General features: G+C 51.4%; 1 protein-coding gene across 2 annotated transcripts in view; it reads left to right on the forward strand.

Moving 5' to 3' along the window:
• The window catches only part of SAMD4B (sterile alpha motif domain containing 4B), a 48,255-nt gene that overhangs the window by 18,775 nt on the left and 9,635 nt on the right, over nt 1-19,845 (forward strand). For both annotated transcript variants that reach the window (XM_017887457.1, XM_017887456.1), the window contains 9 exons: nt 8,700-9,170; nt 12,895-13,134; nt 13,684-13,793; nt 13,952-14,038; nt 14,733-15,072; nt 15,742-15,827; nt 17,240-17,358; nt 17,862-18,060; nt 18,265-18,388. In XM_017887457.1, the coding sequence (XP_017742946.1) occupies nt 8,700-9,170; nt 12,895-13,134; nt 13,684-13,793; nt 13,952-14,038; nt 14,733-15,072; nt 15,742-15,827; nt 17,240-17,358; nt 17,862-18,060; nt 18,265-18,388 (1,776 nt within the window). The remainder of the gene's footprint in view (nt 1-8,699; nt 9,171-12,894; nt 13,135-13,683; nt 13,794-13,951; nt 14,039-14,732; nt 15,073-15,741; nt 15,828-17,239; nt 17,359-17,861; nt 18,061-18,264; nt 18,389-19,845) is intronic.

Raw genomic sequence — 19,845 nt, forward strand, 5'->3', positions numbered from 1 at the left:
GATCTCAGCTCACTGCAAGCTCCGCCTCCCGGGTTTACGCCATTCTCCTGCCTCAGCCTCCCGAGTAGCTGGGACTACAGGCGCCCACCACCTCGCCCGGCTAGTTTTTTGTATTTTTTTAGTAGAGACGGGGTTTCACCGGGTTAGCCAGGATGGCCTCGATCTCCTGACCTCGTGATCCACCCGTCTCGGCCTCCCAAAGTGCTGGGATTATAGGCTTGAGCCACCACGCCCAGCCTCCAAGCCCTTCTTTAGCTTGGTCCCTTCAAACCCGGAGAGCTGACCAGTGAGGCAGATCCCCTGCTTTCTTCTGGATTGTATCTCCATGTCCCACAAAACCAACCTTACTACTTCCTCCAGTTCTCCAGGAAGATCTTGGGTGTGGGTCAGAGCTGCCCAGTTGCCTGCTTCCTGCTCAGATAGGTCAGGTAGCACAGAGTTCACCTAGGTGAGTGTGTCCCTAGCTTTGTGTTAGAATCCCCCAGGGCCTTTCTAAAAATAGTGTGAAGCCCAGGTCCTATCCCTGGAGATTTAAAGCTCCCTGGTTGACTCTTCTGTGCATCCAGTGGAGAACCACTTGTCTTGATGCTGACGCTGATTCTGAGTAGGCCCAGGAAGGTGGTGAGGATACTGTTGTGTGACCTACTGGAAGTGGGGAGTCGGGGCTTATAGCTGTGGAAAGCCTGGCCTAGGTCATTGCTTCCTCTCAGGCAGCTGGGAAGGTATAGGGAAGTCCTCCAGCCCAGGCAGCCAGCATCAGTTTCATGGAAGTAGGACCTGAGGCAACACCTAGAAACAGAAAAGTAGTATTCAAAGGGTCTCTGGAACAGGGAAGAAGAGGTCCCGGGTTGCCCCTTGTTATAATCGCTGTTAGTTCTCTAAGTGCTGTCTTCCCCGCCTCTTTGGAGCTAGAACAATAACCCTGGCCCTTTCCTTTCCCCTAATGCTGACTTGGACCAGAAGGCTGTTCCTGTGGACAGGAGGGAGGAGACTGGGTTCAGGGGAGCTGAATTCCACTTCCCTCCATTGTCCTGTAACTTCCTGGGAGACATTTCCTACATTTTCTTCCTACCTCCTATCCTCTGAGTCAGTCCCCATATCTAGCAGGTTTAAACTCCTCCCTCTCTGGCTCATTCAGTCTGGGTGGGGAAACTGAGGTCAGGAGGGGGCAATGGCAAGTGAGTCACCAGAGCTCAGCCCTGGCCTCCACCCTCCACTTTCAGGCTCTGCTTGACAATTCATCAAACAAAAATGTGAGCCCCCTGGTCCTCCCCCGTGTTGTGTGAGCTGGGGTGAGGCAGAGAAAGTCATGTATAGAGCCAAACCCTAGCCCCTCTGACTGGTGCCTGAGGCTACTACAATTGTTGTACCAGGCCAGTACATAAAAATGGGTTTGCTCTTAGGGCAGTCTCATTTGGTGCCTGTAATTTGCCAGGACCCAGGGTCATGACCTGCTTAGCTCAAGTCACCTGGCCAGCTCTGCCCTGCTGCCACTATAGCCAAGGAGGATATTTATACGCACAGTCTTCCTTGATCTCTCCATGTTTGCAGAGTCCAGGTTTGCAGCTTGGTGAGAAGCAGCCGTTGGTGTCATAGCATTCCCCAGCCTCTTCCCCCATCCGCCCACCTCCAGAATTTCATCATTGCTTGTTGTACATCTAGCTCCAAGGAACCAGAGATGTGTCTGTTTTTGGTAAATAACTGTGTGAAATTCCCCACCCCTGTCGGGAATCTTAAGGGGAAGGCCCAGATGTGCTCTTGTTGTACATGAACTGTTCCCACCAGCCCTGAAACAGCATGGGCTTTAGATTCAACCAGGAGCAACAACGATAATAGTTAAAATGTACTTGAGCACTTACCACATGCCAGGCACTTTGTATGATTGTCTCATTGACTCTTTACAGCAACCCTGTGAGTTAGAGGCTTTACAGTCCCCATTGCACAGAAGAGGAGACCAAGGATCAGAGAGGTTAAAGGACTGGCCCACAATTATGTTGAGTTAGGTCGTAGAGGCAGAGCTAGATTTTGAACCCAGCAAGTTTGCCTGTTGAACTTGTGCTCTTACTTAGATGTACTTTGCTAGGACCTGAGACAGAGTACACCACTACCTTCCAGGGGACCATCTGGGTTCGATTGTGTAGGTATTCGTTGGGCCTCTGCTGTGCCTCCACTCTGGGCCAGACTTTTTCTGATCTGGGCAAGAAACTAGAAGTTCCATCCCCACCCATTATTTGTGGCCCCAGCTGGCCTCACCCCAAGGGGTCTGAGGCTGCACAAATTCCTTGGACCAGTTCCAGTACTCACTGATGCTTCTCAGTCATGGGAGGCCCGCCCTTCCCACCACCACCACACAGACACATGAACACACATTTCCCCAGAGTCAGCCTCCATTTGTCCAAAACCACTCTCCCCTTTCTCGGCAGCAGAACAAGGTCCTGCATTGAGCCCAACCCTTGGGGCTGTTCTGTCATGTCCCCTGGCAGTACCATAGAAGAAGCTGTGTCCCTTAACCCTGGAGTCCTGGCAGTACTCTGGAGTGGGGAAAGGACTAGACAAGGCTTCTCTCTGTCCCAGATGCCTCTGGCTACGCTGCAAGGCCTAAACAACAGCGATTGAGAATGTCAGGGTAGGGCTGGAGGGGCAGGCTGACTCGACTCTGCTGGAGAAGAGAGGAAAACACCCGTCATTGAGCCACAGACTGAATACTTACTGTGGGTACGCTCTGTCAGATGCTTTACATGCATCATCTCCCTGCATCTTCTCAGCAGCTTTATAATCCTTACTTTACAGAGGAGGAAGCATATTGCCCAGACAACTATGTGTGTGTGTGTTTGACTGGGATGCATATCCTTGACTTGTTTTTATTTATTTTCATTCTTGACTTTCTGTCCCTAATGGGAATCACCATCTTTCTTCTTTCTCATCAAGAACTGAAAACTGTAGGACTAAGTTATCAAACAGGGGTACCACAGAGGTACCATCCAGTACCAGGTGGAGTTGGCAGGGCAAGAATGACAAAAGTTCTGTGACTTCAGGAAGGCCTATTCTGCCTTGGAAAATGATCTTTAGATGTGGAGATGGCCTGAAGGACAGTTGCATTATCTTGGCAGCCGGTTCAAGTGAAGACAGACAAGGGAATGAGGTTTCCTAGCTTTGAGTGGCAGATGCTGAAGGGGATCTGGAAAGCCAGGGTAGAAGAGAGACTTGGGATTGGAGAGATAGAAGGTTGTGGGTAAAAAGTTCATCCCTGGCCGGGCACGGTGGCTCACGCCTGTAATCCCAGCACTTTGGGAGGCCAAGTCAAGTCAAGTGGATCCCAAAGGTCAAGAGATCGAGACCATCCTGGCCCAACACAGTGAACACCCTACTTACTAAAAATACAAAAAAGGCCCCGCCATTTAGCTGGCGGGAGCCTGTAGTGCCAGCTACTCGCGGAAGCTGAGGCAGGAAGTGGTGTGAACCCGGAGGCGGAGCTTGCCGATCTGAGCTGAGATCGGCACCACTGCCACTCCAGCCCTGGGCCGACAGCAGCGAGCACTTTATGTCTCAAAAAAAAAAAAAAAAAAAAAAAAAAAAAAAGAGTTCCTCCCTGCTGGGCACCATGGCTCACAACTGTAGTCCCAGCACTTTGGGAGGCTGAGGCAGGTGGATCACCTGAGGTTAGGAGTTTGAGACCAGCCTGGCCAATATGGCGAAACCCCGTCTCTACTCAAAATACAAAAATTAGCCAGGAGTGGTAGCACGTGCCTGTGATCCCAGCTACTGGTGGGGGCTGAGGCAGGAGAATCGCTTGAACCCAGGAGATGGAGTTTGCAGTGAACCGAGATCATGCCACTGCACTCCAACTTGAACAACAGAGCAAGCCTCCATCTCAGAAAAAAAAAAAAAAATGTGAAGGCACACAGAGCCTGGGTTCAGATCTTAGCTGTGTTGCTTATGGGCTCTGTCACTTGGGGTATGTGACCTCACCTTCCCAAATCTGTTTTCTCATCTGCAAGATGAGCACGCTAAAACAAGATTAAAACAGGGATGAAAAGCAATCATATTTTTAGCCATAGTGTCTGGCACATAGTCCGTGCTCAATAAACAGTATCCTTCATTCTGAATGAAAGTGTCGTATGTTATTGCTGTTGTTAGGAATAGCAGCAGCAATAGTGGTATTGGTTCTACTATTAATTTTAACCAATGCTGTAGGCATAGTATGAGTTGATGACTTTGAATGAATGGATTTAGCAGATATTCTCTTGGCTGGGCACAGTGGCTCATGCCTGTAATCCTAGCACTTTGGGAGGCCGAGGTGGGCAAATCATTTGAAATCAGGAATTCAAGACCAGCTTGGCCAAGATAGTGAAAAAAGTAACAGGGGCCGGGCGCGGTGGCTCAAGCCTGTAATCCCAGCACTTTGGAAGGCCGAGACGGGCGGATCACGACGTCAGGAGATCGAGACCATCCTGGCTAACCCGGTGAAACCCTGTCTCTACTAAAAAAAAAAATACAAAAAACTAGCCGGGTGAGGTGGTGGGCGCCTGTAGTCCCAGCTACTCGGGAGGCTGAGGCAGGAGAATGGCGTGAACCCGGGAGGCGGAGCTTGCAGTGAGCTGAGATCCGGCCACTGCACTCTAGCCCTGGCGACAGAGTGAGACTCCGTCTCAAAAAAAAAAAGAAAAAAGTAACAGGCGGTAGCGGTGGCTCACGTCTATAATCCCAGCACTTTGGGAGGCCAAGGTGGGTGGATCACCTGAGATCGGGAGTTCCAGACCAGTCTGGCCAACGTGGTTAAACGCCCCCTCCACTAAAAATATAAAAATTAGCCAGCTGGCCGGGCGCGGTGGCTCAAGCCTATAATCCCAGCACTTTGGGAGGCCGAGGCGGGCAGATCATGAGGTCAGGAGATCGAGACCATCCTGGCTAACATGGTGAAACCCTGTCTCTACTAAAAATACAAAAAAAAACTAGCTGGGTGTGGTGGCAGGCGCCTGTACTCGGAGGCTGAGGTGGGAGAATGGCGTGAACCCGGGAGGCGGAGCTTGCAGTGAGCCGAGATCGCGCCACTGCACTCCAGCCTGGGCGACACAGTGAGACTCCGTCTCAAAAAAAAAAAATTAGCCAGCTGTCGTGTTGCATGCCTGTAATCACAGCTACTCAGGAGACTGAGGCAGGAGAATTGCTTGAACCCCAGAGGCAGAGGTTGCAGTGAGCCGAGATCATACCACTGCACTCCAGCCTGGGCAACAAAGTGAAACTCCGTCAAAAAAAAAAAAAGCCAGGCGTGGTGGTGCGTGCCTGTAATCCCAGCTCCTTGGGAGGCCAAGGCAGGAGAATCACTTGAACCTGGAGGCGGAGGTTGCAGCGAGCTGAGATCACTGCACTCCAGCCTGTGCGAACGGGACTCCGTCTCAAAAAAACATAAAACAAAAACTAACAAACAGGTGTTGTCTCCAGAAAGCTTAGAGCAGCGAGCCCCAGGCCAAGAAGATGCACAGTCTTTATAGCCAGGAGTTAGGAATTGTGTGAGATTCATTTTCCTAAGTAAGGCTACACACTTAAGCAGAATTAGGAGTGTCTGTGAATTCTAGGCCACAGATTTCTAAGGGGATCATTAAGAGAAATAGGGGCCGGGCGCGGTGGCTCAAGCCTGTAATCCCAGCACTTTGGGAGGCCGAGATGGGCGGATCACGAGGTCAGATCGAGACCATCCTGGCTAACACGGCGAAACGCCGTCTCTACTAAAAAATACAAAAATCTAGCCAGGCGAGGTGGCGGGCGCCTGTAGTCCCAGCTACTCGGGAGGCTGAGGCAGGAGAATGGCGTAAACCCGGGAGGCGGAGCTTGCAGTGAGCTGAGATCCGGCCACTGCACTCCAGTCCGGGCGACAGAGTGAGACTCCGTCTCAAAAAAGAAAAAAAAAGAGAAATAGGGCTACAGAAAGGCCATTTCTGAGTTTGTATGCAAGGCCAGGTGTCCATCCTTCAGTGTGGGCAGAGGAGACCAGAAGTCCATGGAACTTTTTTTTTAAGTCAGTCCTGAAGCATGCTAGATGTCCTTGGAATCTTCAAGGCCTAAGGAACTTGGGTCGAAGGACCCTCAGATGTCTAGGTTTCCAAGACTTTCCGTATAGGTTCTTATTCCCAGCCTCTTGGTTTGCTGGGCCTGGAGATTTGGCTTGTGCCTTTAGAATCTCTGTGTGTATTTGAAACGAGGGAGACACAGATATAACGACCACCATACTAGTAAAAGCAGCTAGTGTTTACTGGGGACTTACTCTATGCTGTGGCCTGACATAATTCATAGCAGCCATGCCAGGTAGAAATGATTCTGGGCTCCACTTTACAGATAGAGAAAATAGAGCTCAGTGAAGTGATCACACTTGCCTAGAGTCACATGGCCAGTAAGTGGTGGTAAAGGGACATATGCCACATCTCTGCCTGTTCCTTTTCATCCCCCATTCCTTTGGAGTCCTAGCTCTGTCTGGTTAGAGCCAGCTCCTGTGCCCATTTCCAAGACTTCACCATTAGCACATCTCTCAGAACTCCTTTGTGAGATATTTGTAAATCATCACCTTGGCTGCAGGTGTGAGCTCAGTTGCCCAAGGGTGACAGCTAGTTGGCCTCAGACCTAAATCTTTGTCTCTTTTCCCAAGTGTTGGTATTCTTTGTCCCTCTCCTTGTCCTGTCAGCATTATCTCCATCTTCCACCCTGTTTAGCTAGTCACAGAAGTGCTAACGAGGTTTTTTCTTTTTCTTTTTTTTTTTTTTTTTTGAGATGGAGTCTCACTTTGCCCCCAGGCTGAAGTGCAGTGGTGCAATCTCGGCTCACTGCAGACTCCACCTCCCAGGTTCAAGCAATTCTCCTGCCTCAGCCTCCCAAGTAGCTGGAATTACAGGCATCCACCACCATGCCTGGCTAATTTTTGTATTTTTAGTAGAGACAGGCTTTCACCGGCCGGGCGCAGTGGCTCAAGCGTGTAATCCCAGCACTTTGGGAGGCCGAGATGGGCGGATCACGAGGTCAGGAGATCGAGATCATCCTGGCTAACATGGAGACAGGCTTTCACCATGTCAGCCAGGCTGGTCTCCAACTCCTGACCTCGGGTGATCCACCTGCCTCAGCCTCCCAAAGTGCTGGGATTACAGGCGTGAGCCACCACGCCCAGTGCTAGTAAGGTCTTTGAGGGGGAGAGTCAGACTTATAACAGTTCCTACCCAAGCCTTCTTTGATGTGGCCAGCCTGGGGCCGTATTCTTAGGGACCTCCCTTGTGGGTTGAAAAGGGAAACCTGGCTTACCTCCACAGGGTAAACTCAGGTCCTCACACAGTGGGATAGAAAGGAGAGGTCAAGATGACCATGGCGTGGAACAGCCGGGGGATGCTTCCTGGAGGAAGGCAGTAAGCTAGGCCATCTACAAAAGAGAATTTGTATAGGAGGAAGGAGGTTGTTGTGGGCCAAATCCTTGAATCTCAGCCAAGGTGTGGAACTTGGATAAATACATACTGTGGAGAGAACCCCAGGAAGATGGGGAGATATCCTGAGCTTAGTCTTTATCTGGAGGAATGGGAGATGGATGGTGCCCTGGAAATGAAGGTGATGTTAGGCTAGGAGTTCTTGGACTTGAGTCTGTTGGTGCTTGCTGGTTGCCATTATAAACTCCTGGTCAGGAACATGACATCCTGTTGTGATATAGGAAGATAAATGCATCTGGATGTATGGGATGGACTAGAAGGGGAGAATCTAGAAGCAGAGAGACCAGTTAAAAAACAATAGCAAGCATTTATTATCTTGCCAAACCACTTTCCGTTCTTTGCTAGCTGATTGAATCTCAAAGCAACACTGTGAATTGGGTACTGTAATTATCTCCAAAATTTCACAGATAATTTGGTGCTCAGTGAGGTTCAAGGTAACCTACCAAGATCCAACTAGTAAGCTGGGGTGTCTAGACCATCTGATTCCAGAGCCCAAGCTTTTAACTACCATATAGCACTGCCTTCTCCATTCAGAAAGGAGGAGACTGCTTTTTGACAGGGAAAATGGCATAGAGACCATGAAGAATAGAGAAGGGGTCGTGGAGATAAAGCATGAGAGCAGGCCTGGGGGCAGGAGGAGTTCAGATTCCAGAGTAGCAAGTTTGGCTGATTGGGAGGCACTGCAGGTTTTTGAGAACAGGAGTGATAGAACAAAGAAAAATTACTGTACACCAGGTATGGTGGGTGTGTGACTGTAGTACCAGCTACTTGGGAGGCTGAGGCAAGAGGATTGCCTGAGTCCAGGAGTTCTGGGCTATAGTGTGCTATGCTGATTGGGTGTCTGCACTAAGTGTGGCCCCAATATGGTAACCTCCTAGGAGCAGGGGACCACCAGGTTGCCGAAGGAGGGGTGAACTGGCCCAGTTCAGAAATGGAGCAGGTCAAAAGTCCCGTGCTGATCAATAGTGGGACTGCACTTGTGAATAGCCACTGCACTGCAGCCTGGGCAACATAGCGAGACCCCATCTCTTAAAAAAAATAATAAGACAAAAATTACACCAGAGGCGGGGTCAGTGTGTTTGATCTCACCTATATGAGGGATAAGGTTGGGAGTTATGAAAAGAAGATCGTTATGAAAAGGAGATTGGAGCTGAGGGAGCAGGCCATAGGCAGTGCTTTCAGGTGAACAGGAGTACCCCACCCTGGCTCTCCTGACGTTTCTTCTTATCCCTTCTGTAGCCATCGTCAGCCAGTGGCAGCAGGAGTCCAAAGAGAAGGTGGTGTCCCTCCTGCTGTCCCACCTTCCCCTGCTTCAGCCAGGCAACACAGAGGCCAAGTCAGAGTACATGAGGCTACTGCAAAAAGTGCTGGCCTACTCAATCGAGAGCAATGCCTTCATTGAGGAGAGCCGCCAGCTGCTTTCCTATGCCCTCATCCACCCAGCCACCACACTGGAGGACCGCAACGCACTGGCCCTCTGGCTGAGCCACCTGGAAGAGCGATTGGCTAGTGGCTTCCGCTCCCGGCCAGAGCCTTCCTACCATTCACGCCAAGGCTCAGATGAGTGGGGGAACCCTGCAGAGCTGGGCCCTGGGGAGGCAGGGCCAGGCTGGCAGGACAAGCCACCCCGGGAAAATGGACACGTGCCCTTCCACCCGTCCAGCTCAGTGCCGCCAGCCATCAACAGTATTGGGAGCAATGCAAACACAGGTAAGTAGTCTTTACTAGGAGCTATTCTAAGAATATTATACATATAAACTCAAGATTCAAAGCAAGGCAGTCTGGCTATAGAGCTCATACTCTGAACTACTATGCTACACTACCTCCACCAAAAAGTACCCCTCCTGGAGATGCTCAGCCCTCACGAAGAGGAGGGGTCACCCTTGCAGGGTGCCTATAGATTTCTTTCTCCTCATACCTTCTGTTCTCCCCATCGTGGGGACCCCAGCAGCCATTAAAGGACCAAGATTGAACAATGTTGATAGAGGTTTGGACCAAAAGAGGAAAAGGAATTGGGCATTCCAAGTAGAAGGCACAGCATGAAATAAGCACAGGGGTGGAAAATTAGAGAGGACAGTATACAGACGGGTCTGACTGGGGCGGATTTGAATGAGTAATAAGAGTAGCAGAGACTTGTGCTTACTGTGTTCCTATCCCTCTGCTAAGGACTTCATGCGGAAAGGGAGGCAGAGAGGCAAATGAAGTGACTTGCCCAAGATCACACAGAGGCGACAGAGTCAGAGTCAGGATTTGAACTCAGGCCGTCTTTACCCTCAGACCTCAGTGTGTGAAGGCCACATTCTGGGGGGCATTGAAGGACAGGAGAAGCTTTTGGATTCCAGGCAGTTGCAGGAAACAGGAAATAATTAAAATATTTTTGAGTGGGGAGCAAGGATTGGCCTTTGAGGGCAGGCAGCTTGGGTTTGGGGTGCTGCCAAAAACAGATCAGGATTTCTTGGAGAGTGCACGGCCCTGGAACTCCGGCTGGCATTCTTGTTTTTGTAATTCTCATGCTGTGGCCAGCCTCCACCCCATTGCAGAGCCAAGCAGGGCTCCTCAGGAACTGCACAATCATTCCAGTCAGGGTAATTTCCTGCCTGTCAGCCTCGCCTGCCCCCTTCTTGGCTGAGAAGGGAGAAAGAAGGAGGCCAGAGACACCAAAACGGGCAAAAAGGCCTGTCTTGAGGATTCCCCAGTCCCCCAGGGCCCAGAGTGTGCCATGTTCCCCAGGAGTGCTGAGTGGGGATAGAAACCAGGGCTGAGGGAGTCTAGAGGCTGAAGAGCTCCTGGAAAGAGGGCCCCGGATGCTCTGGGGTAGGGCAGAAACTGTTATTAGGGGTGGGTCACTGCCTTGCCCTGTCCCTCAGGTGACTTCCTAGCCAGGAACATCAGCGTTGTCACAGCTGAGGGAAGATGCTCTGGGGCCTGCAGCAGGCTAGCCCTCCTTCCTGTGCTGGGTGTCACTGTAGCACTGGCAGGAACCCCAGCCTTTCCATCAGAAACAAGGCTTGGGCTCTGTCTCAGCCTGTCAACTCCCATGGGAACTGGGGCAAAGGGCTTCAGCTCCCTGGGCCTTGGTGTCCTCACCTACCCAGGGTGAGGCTCGTTGGCTTTGTTTCATTTCTTTTTGACTAGGCTGACTTGGGGTACTTCTGGATGTCATAGGTGGAACTCAGAGGCCCTCTTAGCACCCTTTTGTCCTTTATCAAATTATCAAACTTCGTTGGAAGGACTTCTGTGTGTCATGCTCTGTGCCTGATCATGGGATTGCAGAAGTAACTGGGCTGGGCTGCCATTCTCCATGGACCCACAGTCCAGTGCAAGAGGGAGGCTAGTGAGAAGGGCAGCAAGCACCAGGCCTGAGGCAGCAGCAGAGGGGTACGTGACCAAGGCATGAAGGGAGAAGTGGCTGATGGAGAAGAGTTGGAGAGGTGAGCAAGGCAGAAGGAAAAGCACAGATAAAGGTCTGGGAGCTCATGGGAACCTGCCCTGTCTTGGGAGTGGTTAAAAATCACATTGGAGGCTGGGCGTAGTGGCTCACACATGTAATCTCAGCACTTTGGGAGGCCGAGGCGGGAGGATCACCTGAGGTCGGGAGTTCAAGACCAGCCTAAGCAACATGGAGAAACCCCTGTCTCTACTAAAAAAATACAAAATTAGCCAGGCGTGGTGGTGGGCACCTGTAATCCCAGCTACTTGGGAAGCTGAGGCAGGAGAATCGCTTGAATCCGGGAGGCAGAGGTTGCAGTGAGCCGAGATCACGCCACTGCACTCCAGTCTGGCGACAGAGTGAGACTCCATCTCAAAAAAATTAAAAAAATATATATATACACACACACACACACGTATGTACATATACACACACGTATATATACACACACACATATATATATATATATATTAGCCAAGCGTGGTGGTGGGCACCTGTAGTCCCAGCTACTCGGGAGGCTGAGGCAGGGAGAATTACTTGAACCTGGGAGGCGGAGGTTGCAGTGGGCCAAGATCACACTGCTGTACTCCAGCCTGGGCAACAGAGCAAAACTCCATCTCAAAAAAAAAGATCAAGTTGGATTCCTTTGCCAACCTCAGACTTGGGATGCACAGAGGGTGTGGAGCATCCTGCAGAAAAGGACCTGGGATCACTCTGAGTCTCCAGGCCTCATGAGGGGCCAGTTTGGGCTCACTGCAGAAAAAAAAATGGGAGGTAGTGAGGCCCCATAACGGGGTTGTTGAGGAAGCAGCTTATGTACTTCCTTCATTACAAGATATAATGATGTTTAAGATGGGACAGGTTCCTGCTGTCACAGGTCTTCTATTCTAGCAGGGGGTACAGTTAATAAGTAAACAAGCTGGCTCATGCCTGTAATTCTAGCACTTTGGGAGGCCAAGGTGGGTGGATCACGAGATCAGGAGATGGAGACCGTCCTGGCAAACATGGTGAAACCCTGCCTCTACTAAAATACAAAAAAAATCAGCTGAGCGTGGTGGCAGGCATCTGTAGTCCCAGCTACTCGGGAGGCTGAGGCAGGGGAATTGCTTGAACCCGGGAGGCGGAGGCTGCAGTGAGCCAAGATCGCACCACTGCACTCCAGCCTAGTGACAGAGTGAGACTGCATCTCAAAAAAGGAAATAAATAAATTTTGTAGAAAGTAAACAAATAACTTGATAATTTCAGGTTGTGATAGGTGCTGTGAGAAAGACAAGGCAGTAATGTGATAGAGTGACTGGAATTGGGGCAGCAGAGGTGGGCAGTGACTTCAGATTACGGTTTTAGGGTAGGCCTCAGAGGAGGTGAGAGAGCCACCCGCTAAGGGAGCCACCCGCTAAGATCAAGAAAGTAAGAAGAAAGTGAGTCCTGAGGCTGAAACAACCTTGAGTGTTTCAGGAACAAAGGGGAGTTTGGGAGGAGTTGAAGGTTAGAGAAGCATGAACCAGGTGGTGGGTTGTGGGAGAGGAGAGTTAGAGAGGAGCAGGGGCCAGGTCCTGCATGGCCTTTTAGGCACGTGAAAGCATTTGTATTTTGTTTCCACTATGAAAGGAAGTCACAGGGAGTTGAGCAGGAGTCAAGCTCGGTTAAATTTGCATTTTTAGAAGGATCTTTATGGCTGCTGTGAGGGCCATGGACTATAGGAGGCAACAGTGAAGGCAGGAAACCAGTAAGGAGGCTATGGCAGTAATTCCTGCCAGGGGCACTGGTGGCTTGAGTCAGCGGAACTGGAGAATTTCAGGAAAGTGGCTGACAGCTTGCTGATGGGTTGGGTGTTGGAGGTAAGAGAATGAGGTATACCTGGTAGGTAGCTCCCCTTGGACCCCAGGTCCCTTCCTCTTGGCAGGTTACGGGGCCAAACTGCCATCCTGGCACTGACGGCAGGGGGATGGTCTCCTGTGGTTGGGTCCCCAGCCTAATTTTTTGCTTTTCTCCCACTCTGGCCAGGTCTCCCCTGCCAAATCCACCCTAGCCCGCTGAAGCGCTCCATGTCACTCATCCCTACAAGCCCCCAGGTCCCTGGTGAGTGGCCGAGTCCAGAGGAGCTTGGGGCCCGGGCTGCTTTTACCACGCCCGATCACGCACCCCTCTCGCCCCAGAGCAGCGTGGCCTCCTCTGGCAGTGAGCAGACAGAGGAGCAGGGCTCCAGCCGGAACACTTTCCAGGAGGATGGCAGTGGCATGAAAGGTACACCGGGAACAGCAGCACCAAGACCCTTTTCCAGGGGCTTCTGCAGAGCTTATAGGACAGAAAGGAGCTGTAGCTGATGCCTGCCTTACCCCTCTGAGGAGGGGACATGTCTGAGGGGAGTAGATAGTCCCTGCTTTTAGGGCTCAAGACTAAGCAGAGAGACCCCACATCTCCCCTTACAAGTTCTGCTCTGACCCGGGAGGAGCCCCCTGTCTTCACACACGCCAGTCTGACAAGGAAGCCAGGACACAGCTAACTGATGGAACAGAGGTTCCAGGAAGAGTTTTGGAGCAGTCAGTGAGGTCATCCTGGTATACATCCAGCCGAGCAGCTCGGAAGGGTCAGATGTCCTTCCCAGGGAAGGCTGCCTGAGAGGGTCTGACTAGGCAGATGAAGAAGGAGCTGATGGAATCTTAGCTCCCCGCAACCCCCTCCCAATTTTTTGCATCTTTTGAGGCTTCCTGTGGGTTTAGCCCCACAACTTTTCCTTTACCCTGGTCATCGGGGCCAAACTCCTGACCTTTCACTCTCCCTCCTTATCCAAAGATGTGCCCTCATGGCTCAAGAGCCTCCGCTTGCACAAGTATGCAGCCCTCTTCTCACAGATGAGCTACGAGGAGATGATGACACTGACTGAGCAGCACCTGGAGTCTCAGGTGAAGCCAAGGGCACCATCAGGGAGGTGTTGGGGGCAGCGCTATTTTGCATTCCTTACAGCCCAATCCTCCTCTGTCTCCTTGATCTCTATTTGGGTACCTGCAAATATCTTAGCCTCCCATCTCTAGCTTCCTGTCCCCTTCTGCCCTTATCACAGAATGTCACCAAAGGTGCCCGCCACAAGATAGCCCTGAGTATCCAGAAGCTGCGTGAGAGACAGAGCGTCCTCAAGTCCCTAGAGAAGGTGAGAACTTGGTATCTGCATCTTCAAGGCCAGCCAGCCACTTGGTGGTACCAGTAGACCACAGGCCCTGAGTTGGCCTCCCAACTCCTCAGGTCTGGCCTCCAATAATAGACCCAGTCTCCAGGGACCACGTGCACGCTGGCATCAAAAGGCTCACTTGCTGGTAGCTAAGAGGCTCCCCTCCCTGTCTGTCTTGGTGGTTCTAGAATCTGTCTTTTGACTCTACACCTTCTCTCCCCTTTTGCTTTTCCATTTCTTGCTGGTCTTTCTGGTAGAGCAGTGTGTCTCTGTCTGTACAATCTCTTTCCATTTGATTGTTTCTAAACTCATTTTCCTTCCACATCTGATTTGATTTGATCTGATTGATTTGCATTCCTCATTCCCTTTCCTTGCCACTGCCTTCTGTTTGTACTTTTCCCTGCTCAGTATCTAGGTCTGAATCTCTGTTTCTATCCTTGGTGGGTCCCAAAGACTACAACATTAGACTGGCTTTTCGTGAGTTCTGTGGGACTTCACCTTCATGGGAAAGAGGAAATGTTTGTGGGCTTGCAGTACCCTTACATGCCTTCTCTATGTGCTGGAATCCAGGGTCCTACCCAGTCTTCTGTAAGCTGTGTCTGACTCTCTGTGTAGATACTCTCTGTCCCTCATTGTAGAGTCGGCATGTGACCCCAGCCTGTGTCCTCCCATGCAGGATGTGCTGGAAGGTGGGAACCTGAGAAACGCTCTGCAGGAGCTGCAGCAGATCATCATCACTCCCATCAAGGCCTACAGTGTCCTCCAGGCCACCGTGGCTGCCGCCGCCACCACCCCTACTGCCAAGGATGGGGCCCCGGGGGAGCCATCGCTGCCAGGTGCTGAGCCTCCCTTAGCCCACCCCGGCACTGACAAGGGCACCGAGGCCAAGGACCCTCCAGCTGTGGAGAACTACCCACCTCCACCAGCTCCAGCTCCCACCGATGGCAGTGAGCCTGCCCCGGCTCCCGTTGCTGACGGAGACATCCCCAGCCAGTTTACACGGGTGATGGGCAAAGGTAAGACCAGCTACAGCCTAGCAGGAAATCCTGAGGCAGAAAGCCAAGTGAACCCAAGCACCAGGGATCAAATCCAAGTTAGATGTTGGGAGCCGGGCTTTATAAAGCCTGCTAGAGACTGGAACACTACAGAGAGTAGCCGAGACAGGGTGACAAGGCCCCTTGCCCTTGGGCATGTCCAGGCTAATGGTGGATAACAGCCCTTCCCCTCAAAGTGTCTCCTGGCTGAGCAGAAATGGGGCAGTGTGTCAATAGAAATTCCATGTAGTAAAGAGTGAGCAGTTGAGGGGAGTCCATTGATTTCTCTCAGAGGGGACCAAAGTCCAGGGGATAGGGATGGTGAAATTTATCACAGCTTCAGCCTTTCCTAAAGCAGCATGACATAGCAGACTTTACACTTGGATCCAGATCGATCTGGATCTGGACCTGGGGCAAGTGACTCAACTCTGAGCTTTAGGTTTCTCAGGCTAAAAATGTCTGTAGTGACAAGATTGTGTCAGGTACTATGTTGTATATCCTCATGATAACCTAAATACCATGGCTAGCACTTAATAGTTGGTACTCATCCAGCCTGAGTCTCCTGTTCCTTCTTGTGCACGAGCCAGCTGGAGGCTGGAACATGGCAGAGGGCATACTAGGGGCTAACCTGCCCTTTCTTATGTCCCCCAGTGTGCACCCAGCTGCTGGTGTCCCGACCAGACGAGGAGAACATCACCAGTTACCTCCAGCTCATCGAAAAGTGCCTGACTCATGAGGTAAGGTCTTCCCTAGCATGCTCAAAAAGGGAAAGGTGGCCGGGCGTGGTGGCTCACGCCTGTAATCCCAGCTCTTTGGGAGGCCGAGGCGGGCAGATCATGAGGTCAGGAGATCGAGACCATCCTGGCCAACATGGTGAAACCCAGTCTTTACCAAAAATACAAAAAATTAGCCGGGCGTGGTGGCAGGTGCCTGTAGTCCCAGCTACTCGGGAGGCTGAGGCAGGAGAATGGCGTGAACCCGGGAGGCGGAGCTTGCTGAGATGGCGCCACTGCACTCCAGCCTGGGCGACAGGGTGAGACTCCGTCTCAAAAAAAAAGAAGAAAGCAAAGGCTGCCCATTATTCTCAAGACCATTGTGTTGTATGTGGCCCACAGGGCCTTGCCTGACCTGGCACATACACGCCAGCCCTTCCAGTCTTGTATCTTACCAGTGTTGGCTTTAGAGGCTTTTTCTCAGAACCTTTGTACACACTCTTCCTCTTTTTTTTTTTTTTTTTTTTTTTTTTGTTAATGGAGACGAGGTCTCACACTGTTGGCCTGGCTGGTTTTGAACTGACCTCAAGTGATCCTCCCACCTCAACCTCCCAAAGTGCTGAGATTACAGGTGTGACAATTTTCCTTTTTAGAGATGGAGTATTGCTTTATTGCCTAGGCTGGTCTCGAACTCCTGGCCTCAAGTGATCCCCCTGCCCTGGCCTCCCAAAGTACTGGGATTATAGGCATGAGCAACCATGCCTAGCCCGTACATACTCTTTATCAGGAACGGTACCCCTTCCTCCTCCTCACCCCTCAGCTATCAGTTCAAAACATTTATACCTCAGGGACACCTTTACCAACCCCTCATTTTTATTTAGGTTTCTTTTGCTTCCTGTTCTTCTCCCTCAGGGAGGGATAATTTGTCACAGTTATCATTATGTATGTATCTTTCCCTCACAACCAGACTGTTAGCTCTCTGGGCATGGTCACCTCTGCATCCCAGAATTGCTTGGCACAGGCACAGAGTAGATGAGCAATAAATCTTTTTTGTTTTTTTTTTTGAAACAGAGTCTCACTCTGTTGCCCAGGCTGAAGTGCAGTGGCACGATCTCAGCTCACTGCAACCTCTGCCTCCCAGGTTCAAGTGATTCTCCTGCCTCAGCCTCCCAAGTAGCTGGGATTACAGGCATGCACTACCATGCCCGGCTAATTTTTGTACTTTTAGTAGAGGTGGGGTTTCACCATGTTGTTCAGGCTGGTCTCGAACTCCTGACCTCAAGTGATCCACCCACCTCAGCCTCCCAAAGTGCTGGGATTACCGCATGAGCCACCATGACCGGCCAGGCAATACATATTTGAACAAATGAAGACTGGAAGGGAGGTCTGAAAGAAACATCACCCTCTCTGCTTCACCTGTGCCCTGCCAATTCTAGGCTTTCACAGAGACGCAGAAGAAACGGCTGCTATCCTGGAAACAGCAAGTGCTGAAGCTCCTCCGGACATTCCCACGCAAAGCCGCACTAGAGATGCAGAACTACCGGCAGCAGAAAGGGTAGGCAGGTGGCCAGGGTACAGGGTCCTGGCCTCCACAGGCCTTTGCTGGTTAGTAGATCGTGCTTAGAGGGGTGATTGTGTTCTGGGCTGGGAATCCAGTTTTATTCAGTCACTGGGTGACTTTCCCAGAAGAAAATTTCCCACTAGAATAGGATGCCAAGCTGGAAAACAACACATGTCCCATGAGCAGGCCCCTCATACGTACCTTGCTCCTCACCTGTATGCAGAAGGCCTGGAAGTCCCTTCTTAGACCAGACAAATAACAGAAATGTCTCCCTTGAGAATTGAAGTTTGGAGAACTGTTTTGAATGGACAGTGAGGAAACCCTTGTATACTTCCCATCTCCTTCCAGGGGGTACTCTTGGGACAGATGGGGACAGAATGTGTGATGGAGGTTTATGTTCTCTCCTACCACTTGGGGTTGTTGGGGAAGGTGAGGAAGGGGTAGACAGATGGGCCCCATCTACATAAATTAACACCCTGCCTTCTGCTCTCTCACAGCTGGGCGTTCGGCTCCAACTCGCTCCCCATAGCTGGTTCTGTGGGGATGGGAGTGGCCCGGCGTACCCAGCGGCAGTTCCCAATGCCTCCCCGGGCCCTCCCACCCGGCCGGATGGGCCTCCTGAGCCCCTCGGGCATTGGAGGTGTCTCCCCTCGACATGCCCTCACCAGCCCCAGCCTTGGAGGCCAGGGCCGACAGGTAAGCTGACTGGAAGCAGGGGCCATGGCCTCCTGGGGTTTGGGGTGGCAGTACGTGGGATGTGTATGTCCGTATACTCTGTGTCTGGACCCAGCTTAGAGATGGCGGGGGTGGGAGTGGGAGAAGGCCTGCACCACCTCCACCACTCTTGGGTCTGGGCCTCTTCCCCACTCACTACTTTCTCTCTTCCTGGGAACTGTGTAGAACCTGTGGTTTGCCAACCCTGGAGGCAGCAACAGCATGCCCAGTCAGAGCCGCAGCTCTGTGCAGCGCACCCACTCGCTCCCGGTCCACTCGTCACCCCAGGCCATTCTCATGTTCCCTCCAGGTGAGGTGCCCCACCCTTGGGACTCTGCCTAGCCAACACCCTGAGCTGACCTCTCTCTTCTCTCCTGGGTCTCATGTCCACTGTTCCTTCCAGACTACTTGGGCACCTCTCCCCATACCTTGCACCACTCTGCACCCATCCCGCCCAATTGTGGGGGATTGTTTTCCTCTTCTGCTTCAATTTTATCTCTCAGGTTTTGCCTCTACCCCTCTGAATCATCATGTCTCACCCCTTACTCCCACCCCATCTCATGTTTCCCCCCCATATCATAATCTTAGTGTCTGTGTTGGTCTCTGTCATCGTCTGTTTCTTTACAAGGTCATTGAATACTCAATTTAGAAGGGGTTGAGGGGATGGGACAGTTAAAAGTATGAGATTGCTGTGGAGGGGAGTCCTGCCCATCAGTCTACTGGCATTCTTTCACATGCCAGGTGACCACACAGGAACCAGTGGACTTCACCTCTAAGAACAGGTGTTTGAAGTGAGAGGGCTGTTTGACCTCTGCTTACAGACCATCCTGCATTTGGGAGAGCAGAAGTTGGGCCAAGTGCAGGCACAGTAACTCACACTTGTAATTTCAGCACTTTTGGGAAGCTGAGGCAAGGAGATCGGTTTCAGACCAGCCTGAACAACATGGCGAAACCCCATCTCTACAAAAAAAAATACAGAAATTATCTGGGCATGGTGGTGCACACTTGTAGTCCCAGCTACCCGGGAGGCTGAGGCAGGAGGATCATTTGAGCCCAGGAGGTCAAGGCTGTAGTGAGCAGAGATCGTGCCACTGCACTGCAGCCAGGGCAACGGTGAGACCCTATCTCAAAAAGATGTTGGGCCAAGTTGGCGAAAGGAAGATGAGAAATTTGCTAGCCACAGGTCCCTGCCCTGCTCAACAAGTGAGGGGTTGACTCCTCCACATGGTGCTGGGCACTGGGACTGCAGAGACAGATAAGGCTGGTCTGGAATGGGCTGACTAGAGAGAGCATGGATTTGCAGAATTCATGTCATAAACTGCCAAGTCAGCCAGGAGTCTTACTTGATGAGGTTGTGTGGACAGCCATCTGTTGAGGCTATGGGAACCTATTCATCATGTTCATCCTAGCAGAGGGCTTGACACACAGTAGGCATCTGTAAATGATGTTAAACAAGCAGGTGGATGAACCGCAGGAATGAACAACAAGAACCATTCTCTTTACCAGTAAGCTATGTCCCAGGCTTTGTCAGACAGCTCTCCTGCACTGATTGACGCCTCCCAACTGTATGTGTAAGGACTCTGATGTTACTCATCAGTCAGCAATCTGAAACAGAAAGGTCTTGCCCAAGTTTAAAAAAAAAAATTTTTTTTTTTGTTTTGTTTTTGAGACGGAGTCTCTCTCTGTCGCCCAGGCTGGAGTGCAGTGGCCGGATCTCAGCTCACTGCAAGCTCCGCCTCCCGGGTTTATGCCATTCTCCTGCCTCAG

This window comes from Rhinopithecus bieti, unplaced genomic scaffold (genome assembly GCF_001698545.2).
Source record: "Rhinopithecus bieti isolate Rb0 unplaced genomic scaffold, ASM169854v2 scaffold_15776, whole genome shotgun sequence".
Lineage (NCBI taxonomy): Eukaryota > Metazoa > Chordata > Mammalia > Primates > Cercopithecidae > Rhinopithecus > Rhinopithecus bieti.